Source organism: Oryzias latipes, chromosome 4 (genome assembly GCF_053564925.1).
Source record: "Oryzias latipes strain Hd-rR chromosome 4, Olatipes_Hd-rR_3.1".
NCBI classification, from domain to species: Eukaryota; Metazoa; Chordata; class Actinopteri; order Beloniformes; family Adrianichthyidae; genus Oryzias; species Oryzias latipes.
The window spans coordinates 10226283-10247608 of record NC_136240.1 but is presented as its reverse complement, the minus strand read 5'-3'; the positions used below and the strand labels follow the sequence as shown (position 1 = coordinate 10247608).

Sequence of the window (21326 nt, the reverse complement as noted above, 5' to 3'; positions counted from 1 at the left end):
GTTGTGCCCTCTGCTGGTGCATCCTGGAACTACGGAATGTTCTTTGGAGAGGACAGTAATCACTAGGGGTGTAACGATTAATTGTTACGTCGATTCCCCCAACCAGATCAATCTGTCTGAGGCAATCTGTCTGAGACTCTGATCCAGCTTTCCAGCTCTGGAGTTGATGGTTAGATTCTAAAACAAACCAGAACCTGGAGAATGATGAAAAACCTTCTAGAGGTGCTATGCTCACCTCAACAGAGATTAGGTAAGACTCTTTATAATGCAAGGAACAAATGTTTTCAATTCAGTTTTATTCAAAACAGCAATAGAAACAAACTAAAAGCATTAAAAATTGACCATGGTTTGGTTTAGAAAAACAAACCTTTCTGTACATAAAGATCCATAAACATTACAAGAAAAATGACTCAAATGTTTGAAAAATCTTTCAATTTTTTGTCTGAATGTTTTTGGAATTTGAAATTGTTTCCAGAAAGTTTGTGATTTGATCTGTTTTATAGTTCATCTGCTTTCAGAAAGTGGCTCCGCCCTCAAACTGTGACTTTCCTTTGAGATGGCAGCTCCGACTTTAGAAGGAGGCCCCGCCCTCAAACTGCAGCTCCCCCTTCAAAATAGGGGTGTAAGAAAAAATCGATTTGGCAAAATATCGCGATAGTTCATTTGGCAATACTTGTACCGATTCAAAATGCTGCCAGGACGATATTTATTCAATTATTTCTGAGCGTCCTTTAGTGTCTGACTCTTGTTGTCCACTTCACCTTCCGACCGCTAGCTGGCAGCAGAGCACTCTGAGCCTCTTTGAGCAGCTGTACACCACACAAGACAACAGGAAGACTGCAGCCAGAGGCAGCTTGTTTCGTTGTAATGAGACATGAACTACTTGGTTTTTTAATTGGGATGGATACCAAACAGAAACTCTGTGCCATGTTGCTGCCAGTAACATATAAAAACGTGGATTGCTGTGCTTTTTAGCGGTTCAGTTAAATACGAGTGAAGCACGGCAGCGGCTAATAGGCTAATGCGCTTAGCATCGACTAAAATGCTATCGGCAAAGCGGGCTAAAGTTCTGCAGAACCTCCCAGCAACAGATTCTAGTTTAGCGACCTGATGGATCAGAGGGATGTGTACAACGCTCTGAAAAAAGGCTGACATCGTGGGGAGGAGCGTTACCAGTTACTTCTGCGTGTGAGAAGCGTGGCTGCAAAGGTGCAGCAGAGCAGATATGTAAACAAAGCACCTTTGTCACAATAAAGCAGCTTTCCTTCATTCTGTCATGCTGCCTCATCATCACACTTTATTGTTTCTGGAAAGAATCAGTGTGTCCCCCCCCCCCCCTTATTTTTGAAGCACCATTCAGGCTCCTGAACCGTTTAAAAGTACTGGAGAAGCTACATTAAGCAATGTTGAAAATAAACAGCATTTTGTTTCCCCAATAGAAACCTATTGGTTAAGGCATATTCATTCTTTGTTTTTTCTTATACAGTGATCCCTTGCTATAACACGGTTTATTTTCACGGTTTCGCTACTTCACGGATTTGCATTGTGCATTGTGTTCTGTATTCTGATTGGCTAAAAAGTCACTCTGCTTCTTCTCTACCTGTGCATCAATAACGTTGCAGTTTAATATGTACACGTACGTAAAACAGCTTGCCAAATTTACATTACGTGCAAATTTTCTTGCAATTTCCAGTTTCTCTAAAACCCATAGAAAAAAGAGTGACAACAACTGCCTATCACTATGCTCTTCTCCTGAACAAACACACCGGCACGGGTCTTCAACAGAAGAAAACACTGCAGAGCAGAGTCAGGATGCAGCGGCTCAGTCTGATGAGCAGTGAAATACACCTGAGTCGCTATTTGTCCCACTGTACTTTTTTTTTTTTATTCATCATTTTAAATTTTCTCCCATTTAATTCAATTACTCTCGGGTCGCGGTGGGCGGGGCTAATCTCCGCAATTTGAAGTTTTCTGTTCACACTGATGATTAAAATTATTATTCGACAGTACAGTACAGCAATTATTTGTTGAAAAAGATTTTCTAAAATTTCTACTTTTATTTGTGTAACAAATGCTTGAGCCTGTAAAATGGTTTGTTCTTTCTTTTCAATTTATAATAAGTTTTTAATTGTATAATAATTGAAAAAAAGAGAGGTTTCTACTTCACGGATTTTGCCTATCACGGGTTCTTTTTGGAACGTAACCCCCGTGAAAAACAAGGGTTTACTGTACTAAAAAATATTTTGTTGTGGAAATCAGACAATGTTGACTGTTCCCTTTCTATATTTTACCTTACCAAAATAAAAGCACTATGAATTTGCTTTGGTAAACGCAACTCATATATGAGATACAGTTGCAGTGATTAACATTGTGATCAGTAAATAAACTGAATTTGACCATTTCATTACAGTGGAAGACATTAAAATTCAGGTCGTTTTTTCAACAACAACAAAAGAAAGAAAATATGTTTTGGTAAAATATCGGGACACGTATCGTATCGCCAGACACACCCCTACTTCAAAATGTGGCTCCGCCTCCAGAAGCCAGCTCCGCCTTCAGTAGAACTGTACTGGTTGAGGTGAACAGCTGAGACCCACACCTCAGCCCCACCACCCCTATGGCCTTCCACTGCAGGTGTGGGAGGAGGCCAGGGTAAAAGGACGGCGTGGCCAGGTAGGAGGAGCTCCAGGGCAGCAGGTTACAGGCGGTGGGGGGAGTCAGGTAAGGAAACACGTAGCTCTGAGGTGAGCATGGCGCGGTGGAGCCATGGCGGAGCGTGTCCAGGAGGGACACAGATTCTGGGGGGGAGGACACTCTGCATGGAGACATCTTCACTGGGGGAGACCTTTCTCTGAGCATCTATCTCTGCGTCCATGATGCGGTTGACCCCCGCAGAAAGGACCAGGGGCCCAGTGGGGGGCCTGGAGATATGCCCATTGAGGGGGCCCTGGCCCTGCGGTGTCATGCAGTAGTGACGCGTTACTGCGTCAAAGACGCCAACTCTCCTGGCTGGGCTGAAACAGCTGATTGTGTCGTCATAGTGGTACATTCCTGTTTCCATGACAGCAGCAGAGCCCCAGAGCCCCCCCCGGAATAAAGGGGGCAGATTGGCAGGTGGAGCGGGAGGGTTACCGTCCATGCTCAGACCCGTGCGGTACTGCAGGCTAAGCAGCTGCGCGCGCAGCTGAGCGTTCTCCTCAGTCAGAGCAAGCAGCTGCCCCCCCATCAGCAGGTCCTGAAACCGCCTCTTCTCTCGGGACCGTTTGGCCGCCTCGTTGTTCTTGTTTCGCTTCGCCCAGTAGGTGGCGTCCTTCTGGTCAGCGGGGATCATCTCCCTCTTTCGGCGTCTCGCGGACCCCAGTTGGCTGCTACAGGCGCGCAGGCGCGCGGGGTCCAGTGTCATCTGGTGGGGGAGCGCCGTGGGGAGAAGGCTGTCCGCTGAGCAAGAGGACCGAGGGGGAATCGAACCTTTGACCTTGGTGCTGCTCATGGTGCGGGAGGCTCTGCGGGTTTCACGACGTCAGAAACATGATCAGTTCAGAGTTTCACTCACTCACTGTCATAAGTGCAGGTGCGCCTCTGAAAGAGACCCTTAATAAGTTGTAATGAAGTCCTTGAGAGCAGCAGAACTGGGTCTAAATCCACAGAACTTCCCATTCTGGGCTTTGAAGATCTCTAAAGTCTGACTCAGACCTGAAGCTCCAACAGTTTCTATAATCAAACAGGTCGAAACGAAACACCTGAAGCTCCTCCATGAACTTCACGGAGTCCAACCGATCAGCGGCGGAACTCACCTGAGAGGAGGAGCAGCAGCAGGAGGAGGAGGAGGGCGCCTGTGAGAGAGAGATGATCGACTGAAGACCTCAGGAGCGTCTCAGGTAGAAGTTTAGAAGTGATCTCATTCACAACTCTCACCGTTCTCTGTCGGGGGGAGAGGGGGGAGGGCGTCTGCAGGCGGGCTGGGCGGTGCGCGTGCAACCACTCGCTCTCTCTGTTGATAGCAGCTTCGATACAGAACCGAGTCCTTCACAAACGGCCGCTTATCCTTTCAGATAAACGGAGCAAAGTGACCGGAAATCTTCCATTGAAGTCGTCACGCCCCCTGCAGCAGACGCAGCGGTCCACCTGTTTGAAAACCCACCGGGGGGGGGGGGGGGGGGGTTGTCTCAATTTCCATCTTGACAAATGTGTCAAGTGTGCGCGCGTGTGCGGAGGGGGGTGTGAATGCAGTGGTAAATGAGGTTTTATGTGTCAACATGCAGTAAACAGTCTATAAGTCATTGTTACCGATAATTACCAACCGTGTGCACCGACGACCCTAAACTCATAACGCACACCATATATATAATAATTTCAGGTTGAGACTGAAAATAAAAAACTACATTTAAACCCCGCCCACACAGGACACAGGTTAAACATGAAGAGCATCATCATCATCAAAGCCAAACTAAAACCTCACTGATTACAATTTTGTTGACTAACTGAGTCCAGACTGTTGCATTCAGTTCCATTTGTCAAAACAACATAACCTGTAAATGTGATGCATATCAAAAGTTTTCAGTGTAATTCCTGTTGAGCGTGCTCAGAAAACAGAGAAGAAAAAAAACTCCTATTCAAAGTAAAAAGTCCCCCAGGCATCAATATAGAGCCTTTTATTTAGTCTCTATAATGATGATTTGCCCATTGTGTGTCTTGAAGCTAAATGCTCAACGGATGCAGACGACACAGTTTTCTTTGTTCATAGTCGTACAAAAGACACTGTTGCAGCTAAACTCACTAAAATTGTGTACTGTGTCATAACTTAGTTGCAGCAGTGCTGTCTGCAGTTAAACATCTCTAAAACTGTATGTGTTTCACTGAGATAAATCCCCCAATTCCTACTTACATGGAGAAAAAAGTACAAACTGCCAGCCAGTATAAATATCTCAGGTTAATAATAGATTCACGGCTTACTTTTAAAGCCCCTATTAACAAATTGTGTAAAAAAATTAAGTTCAACCTTGCAAATGTTCATGCAATTTGCAACAAAATGTCACCTGAAGCAGCAAAAATGTGTTTTCATCCATGAATTTTCAGTCACTTCACTCTTATATAAACAGTCAGTCTCAGGCTGCTCAGAAACCGCTGGATGTTTTCTACAATCACTTATAGTAATGGATAAAAAGAAATCAAGCAGCTACCATCACTGTGTAATTTAAAATATGTAATATTTTAAACTAGGACAGTCTTCACACATTTGCTAACATGAAACTGATGTACAAAGTACAGCTGGCTGTCAGTCAAAGACACGGCTTTCAGCGGGACCCCAGGCTCTGTCAGGGGCGATGGTTGTATTCCTTTGGGCAGGAACACTTCCAATACATGTGTGGCTTATCAACACCTGTAGCTGCCAACATCTGTGATGTGATGTGTTGTGGTGTGAAATTTCAGGTTTTTGTACAGTAAATGTTTGTATGTGTATTTTATTGTATATATGTGTGTGTGTGCTTTGTAACATCAGGCCAGAGGATGAAACTAGCCTTTGGCTAATTCTGGCTCTTCTAATCATTTGTGGAGGTTTTTTAAATTGCACTGCTCCCTTTTAAATAAACTATTAAACTATATGGCCAAACTCTTCCTCTAAGCTTTTTAACTAGTTCCAGAATTTTTAAAACCTTTTTTTGATCCAGAAACAGACTCCATCAGGATCTCTTTTCTTGGCTGATGTGGCCAAGAGGTCAAAGCGTCATTGAAGTCCCACTCAGATCATCGTCTGATCTATTGTCAAAGCATTTCTCGTGCTCTTTTCATTATGATGATGTCGTTTTAGCCAAAATCCAAAAACCTTTGTCATTTTCTAGGACATAGTTTCTGCAGAGTGGCAGGAGTTCATTAGAAATCCACCTCTGGGTTCTGGGTGGGACTGTTGGCGTGGAGCAAGCCGAGCCCCCATCCGTCATCTTTGACGAGTCTACTCCTCTTCTCTGCACAGAGAACTTAAATGATTTTAGCTGAAGTCTTTTCTCAGGAGTTTTTAGCCCAGAAACTTTTAGTTTTGGTGCATTGAACATCTGATGGAGGGGATGACATCACAATAAAAGTTTTACTCTTAAATCAAAAACAATCTCGCCTTCAGATCCACAGCCGCTCTCAGAAATGCCTCCAAAGTAAAAGCTGTGTGTTGTGTTCAGTGTTGGGGCTGTCCAGGTCATGTGGGGGTTTGTAGAAAACTCCAGCAGAGGTTTCTGTCTGACTCACTGTGACCACGCAGCCTCACAGCCAACATTCAACCCTCAGGTCTTTTAAAGGGAAGACGACCCATCCCAGATTTGTGATGGAGGTGGAGCAGCGTTAGAGCAGCTTGTGTTGAATTTAAACAGTTGGATAAAGAGCTTCATGTAACTGATTAAAGCTGGCTGATGCAACAACACCTGTTGTCAGACATATACAGTTATATTCTAATTGTCCAAATAAATATCTACTTTTGCAGAAGAGCTCAAGTGTTGCTTTACACCAACATTTAGTGAAAACTGTCTGAGCATGAAGTGATTATGGGACACATTAACAAATGCTATCGTTTTTTTTCTTATTGATCATTTTCTGTAGCTGGCTGCTCAGAAGTGTTGCTGATCTGGTAGAAAACGTCAACTTCACGTCTGAACATGCCGAACATCTGATGTGGCTATTTGCTCAACATGTGTTTTTTAGCTCAAAAGTGACGTCGTAAACTCACGTTGACACCCGAAGTCTTGGTTGAGTTGCAAAAAGTTGTCTCCCATCCACATTTTAAGGTCTAAAATACAGTTTAAAAGGCTGTCCGTGGATAAGAACGGAGGTCATGAACCCGTCCCTGCAGTCCACTGTCTGCACAAAGGGTTTGGAATAATCAGGTAGTTGTAATGTAGTAGTGTTTGTTGGATTTTGTTTAAGGTTTGTAAATGCTTTTTCTGCCTCTGGGGTCCATTGTATCTTATCAGTCATGGTCTCTGGTTAGGCGTAAATCAGGTCAAGGAGGGGTTGAGTGACAGCTACTTGTGACAGTAACAACCACTTCTTTCCACTCTTTTATTTTCAGCTGTACTTTCACACCATACTTTTTTTTCTATTTTAACCAAATTGCAGACTGTTTGGCACTTTTTGTGGCATATATTTTTCATCTCCTTGTAACGGAGCCCCGTCAGGGGTTTTACTCATTTTATTACCCATAGTCACAAATGGGGGCCGGCGAGTTTCCTTCAGCAGTCCACTGGTTTATGTTATCACAGCTAGGTTTCTGCCAGTGCTGCTGTTTCAACTCACAGGTTAACCACCATCTAAACACTTTTGAGTTGTTCAAAATGGAAAATGTGAGATTACTTTGGTGACCCTGGCCAACCAGGAGGTATGGCACGCTATGTCCCGAGATCCTAAGAGACCGAACTAGCTCGAATCTCCGACACCAAGGTCACTTTGATATTTATGCGGAAATATATTTATTATATATTATTATACTTTTTAATTTTTAGTTCCTGTCACTTTAGTACTGCCTTTTTACAGGAGTACAAATCCAGAGAGGGTCTCTAAAATACCTCTCCTTCCGTTTTTTAGCACTTTTTACTTGCATAGCAGAAGCCTTTCTGCTACTTTTACTTTTTACACTGGGACTGGATACCCGTAAGCCAGTAACCTTTTCTGCTATTTTATTTTCAGTTCCTTTAACTTCAAACACAGTGATCGTAAGCAAAACTCACTCGTCCTGTGGTTCGTCGTTTCCGGTTGGATCTCGTCAATCCACCGCTGGCAGATGAGGACTGGACGAATGACGCTGGCATAGCGAGGAATTTACCTACCTGGACTTTCTTCTGGACGACCTAAGTTGTCCGGGCATTCGCACAACTTCAGCACGTTCTCAGTCCACCACCGGTGGATATGTTGAGATCCGGGTCACGGCACCAAATTGCCGGGGTTTTGAGTTTTTCTTAACAAAGAAAAGGAACCACACAGGAAACTAATTTTTGTTAGACTTATGGAGAAGGAGAAGCCGTCTGTCACAGCGCAAACTGCCACAGAGCAGTTCTGTCTTCCCAGTGCATGCAGTCCATTTTAATTGTTGGCAGGGGTTAATTACATGAAAGTGAGTCACTCAATCAGCGAGAACAGAAAGATCAGATCTTGTATAATCAGCACTTTTCACGTCAGTGTTTTCTCACTGAAAGACAGAACTGAGATACAATCATATTAGGGTGATACCAGTGTGTGTGAGCAAATGATAACTACATAAACTCTATCAATGACCTTTACATGTTGCTTCAACTTTCAAAAACGTCTGCAGTACACATTAACCCGGGGGGGTCATGAAGCCCCTGAAGAGGATGAGTTTGTGGAATCAGCTTCTGTCTTGGGGATCAGAATGCTCGTTTCTGATCTGACTGGTCTGGATTCTTCTTCTCAATGTTTCCTGATGTTTTATTTGATCTGTTTTCTAGACGTAGACTTTTACATTAAAAGGACTTTTCTCTGGGTCGTCTTTAGGTAACATCTTTACTGTTAGCTGGTTTCAATAATCTCAGCTGAAGTTTTTAGGTTTTGCTTATAGATTTGACCTCCTCAGGCTTTTTCCCAGCTGGTGTTGTGCTGGTGCATGAAGCTCACTAAATGCAAAGCTCTCTTTGTGAGATGTGGAGTCAGAGAAGAGCAAGAACCTCTTCTCATCATTCTCCTTGACAAAAGACTCCATCATAAAGTGGCTGTTAGATCAGAAAATCAACTCAATCGAGGATCTCTTGAATAAAAAACTGAAGGATGCCTCGTTGGGTTCTTCTTGACTCAAGCAGAGTTGATGAATCCTGGAGAACCACAGGAACAGACTGGGCAATGGTAACATTTCAGAGTTTGCTTTCTCTCGTGGTTTGCTTGGAGCTGATGGAGAAGCTCATCATAACTCTGATGAGGACATGTCCACGAGGTTCTCACTCCTCCAGGTGACCTTTTCCTGAATACGAGTCACGGCATCCGGATTTATCATGTTTCACTGCTCATCCAAGTATCTTATTCTGAGTGTGGCTGGGACCTCTGCGGAGGGTCGACAGGGTCGACAAACAAACAAAGCTCTTGAATTGGTTGCAAGTGAACTCAGAGGATGTGTTGAGTGCACCAAGGTGAAGTGAGGTGAAGAACCTGAGGGAACACTAGTCAGGAGGATGTTTGAAGATGACTTGTGGGAGTCTATGGAGAAGTGAGGAGGTGCAGACACCTCCTGGTGTTGATCGTTGAACCTCCATTGGGTTAATCAGCTGTTTGTTTGTTTTTACTGTTTTTAGTCATGATGGTCAGAACATGTCCTACATGAAGCCCCGCCTCTATGGTTAGTTTGTTTTCTACAGAGTAATGTAAAAACAAGTTCAAACCAAGGTGTGAAGCTCCCCGGCAGCCCCCTGCATTTGATGGAGTTTCTGGGACTTTCCCGCTCTGACAGACATTTTAAAGTAGGCTGACCTGGCGTCCCTTCAGTGGTTCAGATATACGAGCCAGGCGGGCCTGATGGCTAACAACGCTTCCAGTTCCCTGAGGCCCATCCAGTCCATGATGCTGATTTAGGCGCCGCTTTTGTGTTATTTAGAGATAAAAATCCTATAGTTTTCAATTTATCTGTTGGTTTAAAAATGATTCAAAACATTTAAACTTTTGTTGTAGTATATGTACAACTACATTTAATTACCTCAAATATATACACGCGAAATAAAAAATTAAAAAAAGGCCAGAACATTTTAGAGTTGTACAAGAACCCTATTCATCCTAAAATGATAAAGATGTTCTTTTTCTTCGACATTGTTAACAACACCAGCACTGATGAGTCTCAGTATGAATAGGTTTATGGTGCAGCAGCAGCTGCTGCTGCCTTCTTCACCTGAGGGTTTCTCCACACCTTCAGCACAGCCACGTTCCTCTGACGGAGAACATTCAGAGTTACAGGAAGACGCGTCAGAACTGTTCCCCCTCTTTCAGAAACATTCTCTGCAGGCTCTCAAATCTGCTCTAATGTCTTCAAAACCCCAGTTTCTGCATCGATACCTCGTTTCTGTTCACCACACGTTTCTTCAGAAAGTTAAACCACTAGGTGACTCATTGAGTGAGGGGTAGTGGGGGGTGGGGGTCTGGTTTTTTGGTAGACATTATTGATGCTGTGGTTCTGCTTCCCACATGCTCCTCCCCCCGTCCTGCTTGTGCTTGGCCTGGCAAGTGCAGCATCTCTGTAGCTTCTTCCGGGTTCCTGAGAGCAGGACCTCTGCAAGCCCAGAGTTTTCTGGCCTGATTCCTGATTGGGCGCAGAGGTGTTAAACATTTCTGACAGGAAGTGGAGCCTCAGCGAGTGCAGAGGATATCCCCTCCTCTCTCAGCTGCAGTGGGAACTATCTGTTCCCATACATGAAAGGCTTGCAGTAGTAATGTAGGCCACTCAGATGTGCATGCTTTCCTGCGCTGAGGACGTTCTCACGCGCTGGTCTGATGATGGGAGTGGTCTGAGGATTCTGTGCTTCACAGGTCCTATGAGATACTAATAAAAGAAGGACGCTGGTGTTGACATCGAGTTTGAAGTGGAAATGTGGTCGGTATTTTTAACAGTGTGATAAAGAGCAGTGAAGTGATGAATGTGTTTGCTCTGCTGTTTCTCTTCTCAATGCAAGAGTTGTGTAAGCAGTAACATCGAAGATTGAGCAGCGCTGCAAACCCACGTTTTCAGACCCTTTCATGTCTTTCCTGCCCTTCCTGCTTGTTCATCAGGTTCTCCTGAGTCTTTTCGTTCACTTTGGTTTGGAGATCCCTGTGGTTCCAGGCCCAGAAGAACCTCAATTTCCAGTGTTTTTTTGGTTCGTCAAAAGAAACTTCTAGCCTTAGGATAAGACCTGACCGTGTCCTCTTCCGAAAATACTGGAGTGCTGCACTGCTCTGATCAACTTTTAAAGTTCTTCTGTCTCCACTGCTGAGTTCTTCTCATCTTCTCAGTCGTTTGGATGAGAAGTTTGTATTTTCCAGATCACTCATCTTTTCTGCTGCAGACACTATCATGGAGCTTTTCCGTTGACCTCAATTCTTGTTTGACACTCACTAAACCGTCAACAGTACGATCAGCAGCTCCTGTAGGAGCTACTCCTGTAGGAGAAGTCATCCAGAGATCATACAAATTAAACTGAAACATGAGGAAAAATGGTTTAACCACAACATGGCAAATAAACAGAAAGGGGGCTTTTTTTCTACGATGATCCTTCTTTTCCTTTAAATTTCACATCATTAACTTGTGTGACCTCCAACACATGCTCCATTCTTTTTCTGTGAGTTTTTTCTGTTTCTGTTTACATTAAAATCATAAACTCGGGTGACTTTCATTCTCATTTCTCTCTGCTGTAATGACTAACCTTTTTCGCTCTTCTGCTGCAGTAACATGGTCCTCCTCCAGATGTTTTGTCCTCTCAGACTCCATTCAGCCTCAGCAGACTCTGTCTGGAGCTCTCTCCTGAGTCCTCCATAGATGGACTTTTCTTCTTCTCTGCCTTCGTTTGCTCTGGACGTCATAATAGATCAATTGTGAGTTTTTCTGAAGCTTTTTTACCTTTTGTGTTGGTTTCAGACGTCTGTCGTGACATGCTGCTTTGTAACAGTCTTTTTTTGTTTACACTTATATTAAAAAACTGGGTTCTTTTTTTCCAAATAGAATCACAATTATCCAAAGACCACACTCTTTTTGTATGATTCTCATATTGTTTGCCTAATGACACATTTTGGTGTAAACATTAGTTCACAAACACACACCTCAGTGGTCAGACACTAAAGCAGCCAGTTTCACACTGCTGTAAAAAAAACACATTTGTAAAAACAATCTATGTATTTTACTAAAGAGCATGTTCTGGATTTATGACCAGAAATTTGTATGTTAGGGATCATTTAGACGAGACTATAGTGACAAACTCACAATGTTCCTCTTGATTAGTTTGAATTTCAGGGAGAATGTTCACAAAAAGACACGCAATAATCTGACAACCAAGCACACAGCACTGATGCTGAAGACTTAAGATTTCAATTTTTATAGTATTTCTAAGCACTATTAGATCCAGTAACAGACCAACAATGAAACAACAAAAATCTGTAGACAAAAATAAACGACTGCATGAAAGACAAACACTTTGACCGAAGACAAACTACTGTGAAAGCAACAAGAGTTCTGGAAGTGTTCACCTCTCCATCTGTCTGGATCACAAGGTTTCCTCCATAACACTTCCTTCAATGGCAAAACAATCCTATGGAAAAAGGATATATAGAAGAAATACTCAAGCAGCCCACTGTGTTATACGGAGCCCGTGTCCTGACATTAAGATATAAAAATATATCTTGTTCTCACAGATTAATATCTTGTTCCCACAGATTATTATCTCGTTCGCACGAAATACTATTGCGTTCCCTCAAAATACTATTCCGTTCCCTCGAAATGATTAACTCGTGCGAACGCAATAATTATTGCGTTCGAACGCAATAATTATTCACGTCATAAATCATACACGCGGATATGCTCTCTGTACGCCGGCAAAAGCCGCTTTCAGCGGTAACTTCCGTGTCTCTGTGACCCATATTCGTTCAAAAAAGGAACATGAAAAACAAAAATGATCACTTTATTACAACAATTTACAACAATTTACAATATCAGCTGTCTGTCAACCGACCAGCCAGTTGCCCAAATGCCGGCATACATCAAAGAGCTCTGCGGCGGCGCTAGTAGTAGCCTAGCAGGAGCTATCGTATGACAAAGCAGCCTAGTTATCATAACTCTTATGATATTTTTCTTATATTCATTGAGACGGTAATAAAGTGGTCATTTTTGCTTTTCATGTTCCTTTTTTGAACGAATGTGGGTCACAGAGACACGGAAGTTACCGCTGAAAGCTGCTTTTGCCGGCGTACAGAGAGCATATCCGCGTGAATGATTTATGACGTGAATAATTATTGCGTTCGAACGGATTTATTATTGCGTTCGAACGCATTAATTATTGTGTGCTCGCACGAGTTAATCATTTCGAGGGAACGGAATAGTATTTTGAGGGAACGCAATAGTATCTTGTGGGAACGGAATAGTATCTTGTGGGAACAAGATAATAATCTGTGGGAACAAGATATATTTTTATATCTTAATGTCAGGACACTGGCTCCACAGTGTTACAGTGAACAGTTGTTATGATGAGTGCAGCAGGCTTCTTTTTCAATGTGCTGTGTGGTTATTTTATCTGTTTTTCTGCTAAGAACCCTTTTTCAGTTTCTATTAGTGTGTGGTTGATAACAAGATCAAAAAGTCCTGCACAGATTTCTGGGGTCAAATTTGGTCCTAGTCTTCTTTGTTCAGGTTCTAGCAACTCTTTAAGTCTTTTTTTCCTCCAGCCTGCGCCTCCTCCTCTGCCTTCTTCTCGTCTTCCTCTACTTCTGTCATTTCCTCTTTGAGCTCCCCCTGTCATTCTCACTCCTGTTCTTCTTCTGGCTCATTTCAGACAGGTAAACTCACCTGCTGCCTTCTATAGCCCACCTGAGTGCTGGGTTTTCAAGTTAGCACATGTGTGCGTCCTCACCTGGAGGATGTGGTTCTCCTGAGAGCTCAGAGTGACTTCAGTTCGCTCACTGAAGCGGACTTTTGCTTAGAAATCTGCTGAGGTGTTTTGCTCATTGGAGTAGAATTTTGCAAATTGTGTGGAAACATTTATTTTAGCATGTAAAACACTGTAAAATGAACAGAACTGAAACATTGTGATGATGAGGAGCAGAAGACAGACTTCAGTCCACCGGCTACCCAGATTTAACAAACTAACAAATGTTTAAGCAAAAGGACCAAAAACCCATAAAACCTCTGAGCTGCTGTCTTGGAGGACCTTTCAGTGAAATGACTGCCAAATATTTTTGCTGCTTTTCATTGCTTCTCTGGTCTAATCAGCACTTAGAAATCTGCTGAAAGCCACAAATTCCATTTAGCTCTGAGCACAAATGAGGAACTGATATTTAACATCTCCTCCTCCTCTCTTCATCCTCTCATGGTGAAAGCTCATGCATGTGTGTCTTTGCAGGTTTGTGTAAACATGTGTGTGTCTTTGTAGGTTTGTTTATGCAGGTGTGTTTCTATGTGCATTTGTGTCTTTGTAGGTTTGTTTATGCATGTGTGTTTGGGTCTATGTGCATGTGTGTCTTTGTAGGTGTGTGTTTGTGAGTTTTTGCATTTACATGTATGTGTGGCTGTGCATGCAGCTGTGTGTGCATGTTTAAATATGTGTGTGTGAAATTACAGCAACACCAATCGTAATTTTTTAGAATGTGGGTCTTGCTCAGGCAGAAGTGGTTTTTCTTCTGTGTTCGAAGCTCGTCTTCGGCAGACTTTCTCTCTGAAACAGAAGATTCTATGAAGATACCAGATTCCACTTTGACTTGACCTTTCTTCAGCCACAGTTATATTTGTGTATAATAGTATATTGTGTAATCAATTCAATTCAATTCAATTTAGTTTATATAGTCCAGTATCACAACAACAGTCATCTCAATGGGCAACACATGAATTGCGGTGCACCAAACAGCGGCATGGAGAACTAAATGATAAATACATGATCAAGAATAGAGGACAGGAGAAGTAGATGAGAATAGAGGACAGAACCCCAGTTCACCATACTTTCTCCAGCTTCTAACTTCTAGCATCCTACTAACAACTAATTGTTATTGCTATTAAATTTAATTCAAACATGTTAATAATGAGTTGCATGCTCTAGGGAACTGATAGCGGATGGTAATAATAATGACAATAATAGAAAATCTACACTTTTGGCATTACAATATTACTACAATATAATATTAATCTAAGAGGGGGGAATGGGCCGCCCGGGTTGTGTATGTTGTTTTTGCTAGCATGGTGTGTGTGGTCTAGAGTAGGGATGCCCAAATCCAGGCCTCAAGGGCCGGTGTACATGTTTTCCTACCATCCTACATTGACGCTCTTTATTTGCTCAACACACCTGATCCAGGTAATCAGCAGTAGATAAGGCAGGGTTTCTGGAGACCTAGCTGCAGGCCTGCCCTCAAGGCCTGGATTTGGGCACCTGCGGTCTAGAGGAAGACCAAAGAGCAGGTTTCTGGATGCAGTGAAGGAAGACATGAAGGTAGCTGGTGTTAGAGGATAGGATGCATAAGACAGGGTTAGATGGAGGAAGCTGATTGGTTGTGGCGACCCCTGAAGGGAAAAGCCCAAAGGAACTGGAGTTGCGTATGTTAGCATGTTAACATTTATGAATCATGAACTGTTTACTTTTTTCTGCATAACAACTTATGGTTATTAAAACGTGTTTGTTTGTGTTGAGGTCAGGTTGCTTTTGAATGTCAGAGTTTTTTTCTATGCTTTCATGAATGGGCCTTGGCTTAGTCTCTGGGTTTAGTGGGGAGAGATGTCCTTTGTGTTATATATGTATTTATAGTTGTGAGGCCTGGCAGCCGCGATGGGTGACGGTTAAACTGTCAGTGAGGCTACTTGGACTGTTGAATATCTGTCGTTTGCAGAGGCCTTATAGCACCTTTGCCACACCACTGGTGCATCACCCTAACCACTCTGCTGCACAACACAGCTGTAAAAATAGATAGGAAAGATTGGCCTAGATATGCACGCACATTCAAGCATATAAGACAAGGCGTACAAGGATACATGCAGCTCTAGGTGTTGATGGTGGCAAGGATGGGGTTTGTGGGGGCGTCCTCTCTAAGGAAAAAAAACGAGACAAAGAGATATGAAACCACAAATGCTGAATTTAACTGACAGCGAGTTAGCATCAATTCAGTGAGCGGCCGTTGTTCAGCACTCGCCTCACAAACAGTTTCACCTGTTTGACCCTCCTTCGATGGGTGGAGGTAAGCAGTGGGTGCTCACCTCCACCAGGTGGCGTTAGATTCATGTAAAACAATTTATTGTTGACTTCCAAAATGAATGTCCTGGACTTCCATAGAGAAGGACTCAGACTGACGCCTCATACTTCACCGTTTCCTCGTAGAAATCAGAACTAAGTCTGATCAAACAAAACATGAATGAACTTTGCATGTTTTTGTCTGAACTTTGGTTGGAAAAAGCTTTTTGCATTTTTGTACCCCACCACCACACTCACGCATGACTATCGCACCTTCCCAAATGATTAAAATCTGACGTTTTCAGAACTCCAGAATATCAGACTGCATTTCTGTGGGTTTTATTGCTTTTGATCAAATTTGTCATTTTCGGTTTCTGCAGAAAAACCGTCTGAGATGTGAACTAAATCATCTGAAAGAAGATTCGTGGATGGGGGCATTGTCCAATTACAGCTCTCTTAGACCTGTAAGTGAATATTCCCTCTGCTGCCTCTGGGCCCGACAGCTTTCTCAGGTTCAAAACGTTCGAGGGGAAACAAAGATTTAGGGGGAAAAAACACAAATGTTCTTTATGTCAGGAAACCTTACACTCCCAAACTTCACCTGTAATCAAAGTATTTCTATGCAAAGTGTTTTTATGCTGTGACATCTGATAGGCTGGAGGCTCCTCCCTGACTGGGAGTTCAGGCTGTGATACTGAAGGCTGCACCTGGTGGAAATAAAGGGTGGGGGTGGGAACAATCCAAAAAGAAGGGAGATGAATGGAAAAGCACAACAGCCTCTAATCCAAACCTCTTTGGTCTGCGGTGAGTGGAGCTCCAGACTGACGGCATTGAGGGAAACAGGCCACCTTTTTCTGCTCACTGTCATTTCTAGTAAATGTAAAGTTTTTTCAAAACGGATCTTTGTTATTTGTAGTTTAGACGCCTCTGTGTTTTGGAGACGGACAGCAGCCGGACTTTCACCTTAGCAACATTTGTTGAGTTTGTGGAGGAGCAGCAGGGGAGCGTTCAGCTCATTAGCACTGACAGTGACTATCTGACAGCCGCGTGTCTGTAAGAACGTCCAGTAATGTGTCAAAACTGAACCAAGCCTCCGAGAGACCATCTTCCCAGAGTCTTTATGTTCCAGTCCGCTTTACATCATGGTTAAGGACGATTCTCAATCAGGTATGTCTTTTAGTTTCAGCAACATTCTTTATGTTAATCATTGTTTCATGTTTCTGTGTTGAACAAAAACTTACTGGAAGGACAGAGTTGATTATTTTCTTAATGAATTAAAGATTGAGGATTTTTGGGTCCAGCAGCCCTTCTTTCCTGCTTCTGTTGTGTAACCAAATCAACAAACCTTTCAAAAACATTTCAATATCAGAAACCCGGCTAAAGGCAGAGAAGGGCTTACACTTCCAGCTTGACAGCTCTGATTTTTACTGTGTGAATAGGAAAAATAAACAAGGCGGGGGGGGGCTCTTTGCATACACAACACAATGGAAACAATGTCTGGCTGTATTTATGATGTCATGGAATATATATCTGTAGAGATCTGTATGGTATAAGAGAGTAACGTCATAGTCAGTTGTGTTTATCGAGCCCCTGCATCAAACATTGAAACTTTCACAAGTGCTATTGAAAACATGTTTGCTAATATTTCCCCAAAAGGTAATACTTCTTTGTGGCGATTTTAACATAGATTTGTTAAACCCAAAAAAAATCACACCACGACAGAAGATTTTACTCATACAATGTACAGTTTAAGCCTATATCCATTAATCAACAAACCGAGCAGAATAACAACAAATAGTGCAGCCTTGATAGACAATATATTCACAAACTGTCTAGAAAACGGAACAAAAGTGGGTTGCTGATGACTGACATCAGTGACGACTAGGGCTGTGACGGTACACTAAAATCTCAATTCGGTTTGGTATGTTTTCTGTAATTTTTCAGTACAAAACGGCAGAAAAAAATGACTTGCAAAATGCATTTATTGGTTTTATATAATAATAAATAAAATTGACCTATGTAGGTGATCTGCTATATAAAATAATAAAACTATTAGCTGTCAGAACCCAAAAACTTTGGATAATTAACATTGGCCTGAAAAAAACATTTTAACTTGCAGATTTTTCTTCTTGTAGACCCGATTTTTACTCTCGGGTGATGCCGTTTTAAGTGCGTTAGTACATTAGATGTGTTACTGTGGCATACGCTATCTTTTCTGTTCCCTTCATTGATGCTGAAAACAAAGCCAAAGTGTTTCCACACAGGGGAGTGTGAGGAGATGGGTGGGATCCTCAATCTCTGGCCTCGCGTCTGCATTAGTTATGGTGATACTGTTGGCATGTTTACTGTCACATCCGTCACCTAATGGCGTCTCGGCGGAAACTCATGGTTAACATTGCTTCCGCCTCGGCGCAAAAATACATTTTGGGGGGGGAGGGACTACCGAAACGGTACAAAGTGAACCGAACCGAAATGGTTCGATACAACCACGAGTATCATAACACCCCTAGTGACCACCTTCCGGTATTTGCTAACAATAATTGTGTTTGTAGAGCAAATTTTAAGAAAGGCAAGTAGTTTACAGAAGAAAACTAACAGAGGAATAAATAAATAGAACTACAAGCCCAAACTTGGAAAACCCTTTATGAAAGCAACAACGTTAACTCAGCTTGTGAAAAATGTATGCAGGAGTTTACAACAATATACGACAAAAATTGCCCACTTACAAAATACTGTAATAGAAAAAAATATAATAAAAACCCATGGATGACAACAGGACTGAGAAACACATGCAAAAAAAGAACAATATATACAAACAATTCTTAAAAAATAGACGGTTAAAGAGGAGCAGCAATACAAAAATATGAAAACAAATTAACCAGTATCATAAGAACATGCAAAAAGACCATTACACAAAAAACTTATAAAAATAAATAAATCAAATACTAAAGAAATTTGGAAAGTATTGAACAGTGTAATTAGAAAACATGCAGAGAAAACAAATTAACCAGACTCTTTAGTTGGTAAATATGAGATATGCAACAACATTCAGGATATGACTAAGGAGTTCAATGAATATGTTGTAAAAAAAAAAACAGGGGCAAAGTAGGCAAACTGTACTTATCAATCAGAAATGGAAACTGTCGAACACTGCATTAAAAGAAATCCAAACTCGATCTATTTGAAACCCATGGATGTGAACGAAATTCTAAAATTCATCAAAGAACTCAAAAATCAAAAATGTATCCTTTTAAACTGGAACAATTCCACACAAAAAAAAGCTAAAGTAAATCCATTGCACAAATCAGGGGATAAACATCAACTAACAAATTACAAACAAATTGTATGTGAACATATAACAGGTGTGTTTGTGATGTTTGGGTGTGTGTACAGGCCCTGCTCTCCTAGATTAGTATGAGATCTGAACCTAACTGTAGTGAATAAAACCATGAACCAGCAACTTGTTGCTGGTTCATGGTTTTACCCCCCCCCCCCCCCCCCACACACACACACAAACAAACACACACACACACCTCTATAATCACCCTCCTACCCCCCTCTCTAACATCCCTCTCTCTTTTTCCCTCCTTTTCTTTACGGTCCGGTCCAACAAAAAATGGTTACAAATATAAGTAAGATGAATTAAGTTCAGCCTAAACTACAAAAAGGGGTTAATTCAATCGGCACCTTGTGTGTCAGAAGATTCATAACCCCTGTTGTAACAGTAAAATATGTCCAACACAAGAGGCTTAAAGCTCTCATCTGTTTGCTCAGCTGTTGGACAGTACAAGTTAGGAAAAAAAATGAAATAAAAGTTGTTATTGATAATCATGTTCTGGAAAGAGTGACTGAAATTGAGTTCCTTGGAGTATTTATGGACGACAAAACAAGCTGGAAACCACAAATAAAGCAGGAACAAAGCTAAACTTGCTAAAAGCATATCAGTGTTGGGAACAACACTCACTCACAAAGCATGTTTATCGATAATACTTCCATATTTACAGTACAGTGTGGAAGTTTAGGGAAATACTTACAAAACAGCAAAAAAGCTTTTCGAATAATTCATGTTGTGGATTATGGGACACAAACACAATATTTTTAAAATCGGGTTTATTGAAATTATGGGAACTAGTGAAACTTAAAACAGCCCTCATCATGTATAAAGCCAAAAATAACTTACTTCCAGTAAACATACAACAAATATTCAAGGACAGAGATGGGAGTTACATGACATCAGCTGAACTTCAAAAAGCAGTGCATTCGCAGTACAAAAAAGAAAATGTGCTTATCAGTTTGTGGTGTGGATTTATGTAAAAGACTGGATGAAAGGTTTAAAACAAAACAAAAGTTTACATGTATTCAAAAAAAAACTATAGATGTCACTGATGGAACTGTACAAAGCAAGAAATGATCAACAAATACAAAAATGTCACGTCTGCATAGGTGCTATGCAGAATGTAATGTGAATGTACAACATGTACAAAACTGTAAATAGAAACACACAGATCATCAGGTGTTGTAAAAAGAGGTGAGATCACACAAGATTTCTCTTCAAACCACTCCTTTTCAAGTACACTGTCTTGTTTTATCTCTCTTATTTAAACTCTTGTGTTTATTTTCATTTGTGCTTGAAATAAAGAAAAATTGAATTGAATATCAAAGGTACATGATGATTCAGTATCTGTCCTTCTGTCACATGCAGTTACTGAACATTAGTTCATACTCAAACTGACGCTGTGATCTCCAGGTTTCACATGGGAGGCGAGAGCAAACGGCCGGGGCTTCCACACAGCCAGACAGAAGAAATCCTTCCTCTGCTTCCAATGGGGGCGATATGCAGTAAGAAGCCCCGCCCATGACCCAACCTGATGCAAAAACATCACCACGCATCCCTGTGTTGTTACCTGCTGGACTCATGTCCCAGGACTCCTCTCTAACCCCCCTGTTGTCCCTTTTCTGGGTTGGCAGGGCAACGCGGTGCACAGTCATAAATACTCCCCCCTGACCTTCCTGCCCCTGACGCTGTTCGAGCAGTTCCACAGAGCTGCCAATCTCTATTTCCTCCTCATGGTGGTGCTGCAGGTCAGATCTGCTCTTCTGCTTTGTTTTGAATAGCATCATATGGATTAGTTTAATGAATGAGAAAGATAAAAAAAGAGCCCCCACCAGGATTCAGCCTCAGTATGAAGGGGGGGATTGGGAGCATTTTGGTCTCAGCCTTTACGTTGATTCTGTTTACCTTTTTGTTTGTTTTCAGGCAATTTTCATTCCGTCAGAAGAAGTTTCTTCTGCTGATAAATCAAAAACTTCCTTTATCAGGAGACGTGTCAGGAAATGCAGGAGTTTTAAAATAAAGCTGTTCATAAAGACGGCGATGTGAGTTTGTTCTTTTTGAAGAGCCGCTCTCATCCCCTTCATGTTCCTCTTCAGGGGCTGAACTTGCATGTTCATGTAGAACAACGA

General features: G+C 42.0%; 2 protein-coding genes across 8 annotated transcripts in view; one reads left to right on the top strand and one right to left on the bottom strand.

The window, feature by feature from the left end:
* Window positions 1–2581: 2581 nt before the first annotated feature.
* Window positions 2582–3909, bottom strand: LOC144991861 (uncharacterized). The gene is made up of 2 exons (XM_078945769.1): window positions 3795–3909; window positions 2582–3503 (listed from the first exon to the last, which is right to left on the bottom strand). Exon 2 carries the CDS (start codon window positions 3488–3490, stop codon window positions 2699–2701), a length of 792 nt encoding a protein of 263 aa, XP_078801895.1. The 5' UTR covers window positions 3491–3503; window positions 3795–3909; the 3' UTR covers window positions 2582–2698.
* The window catches only part of atp8b3 (ATPase phospholipid transporting 8B3), a 29026-nt gene continuing 11451 nt past the window's right edge, over window positions 3752–21326 (top strand). For 4 of the 7 annotated variants that reach the window (XR_002289945.2, XR_013655520.1, XR_013655519.1 and 1 more), the window contains exons 1-3: window positions 16539–17030; window positions 20611–20702; window positions 20832–20945. Coding sequence is in view for 3 of the 7 variants with exons in the window: in XM_078945766.1 (XP_078801892.1) it covers window positions 17006–17030; window positions 20611–20702; window positions 20832–20945 (231 nt within the window). In the remaining 4 variants the exon portion in view is untranslated. Of the gene's footprint in view, window positions 3879–16218; window positions 16328–16538; window positions 17031–20610; window positions 20703–20831; window positions 20946–21120; window positions 21240–21326 lie in introns of those variants that run through there. The other 3 variants (XM_078945768.1, XM_078945767.1, XM_020702262.3) reach the window with 3 other exon arrangements.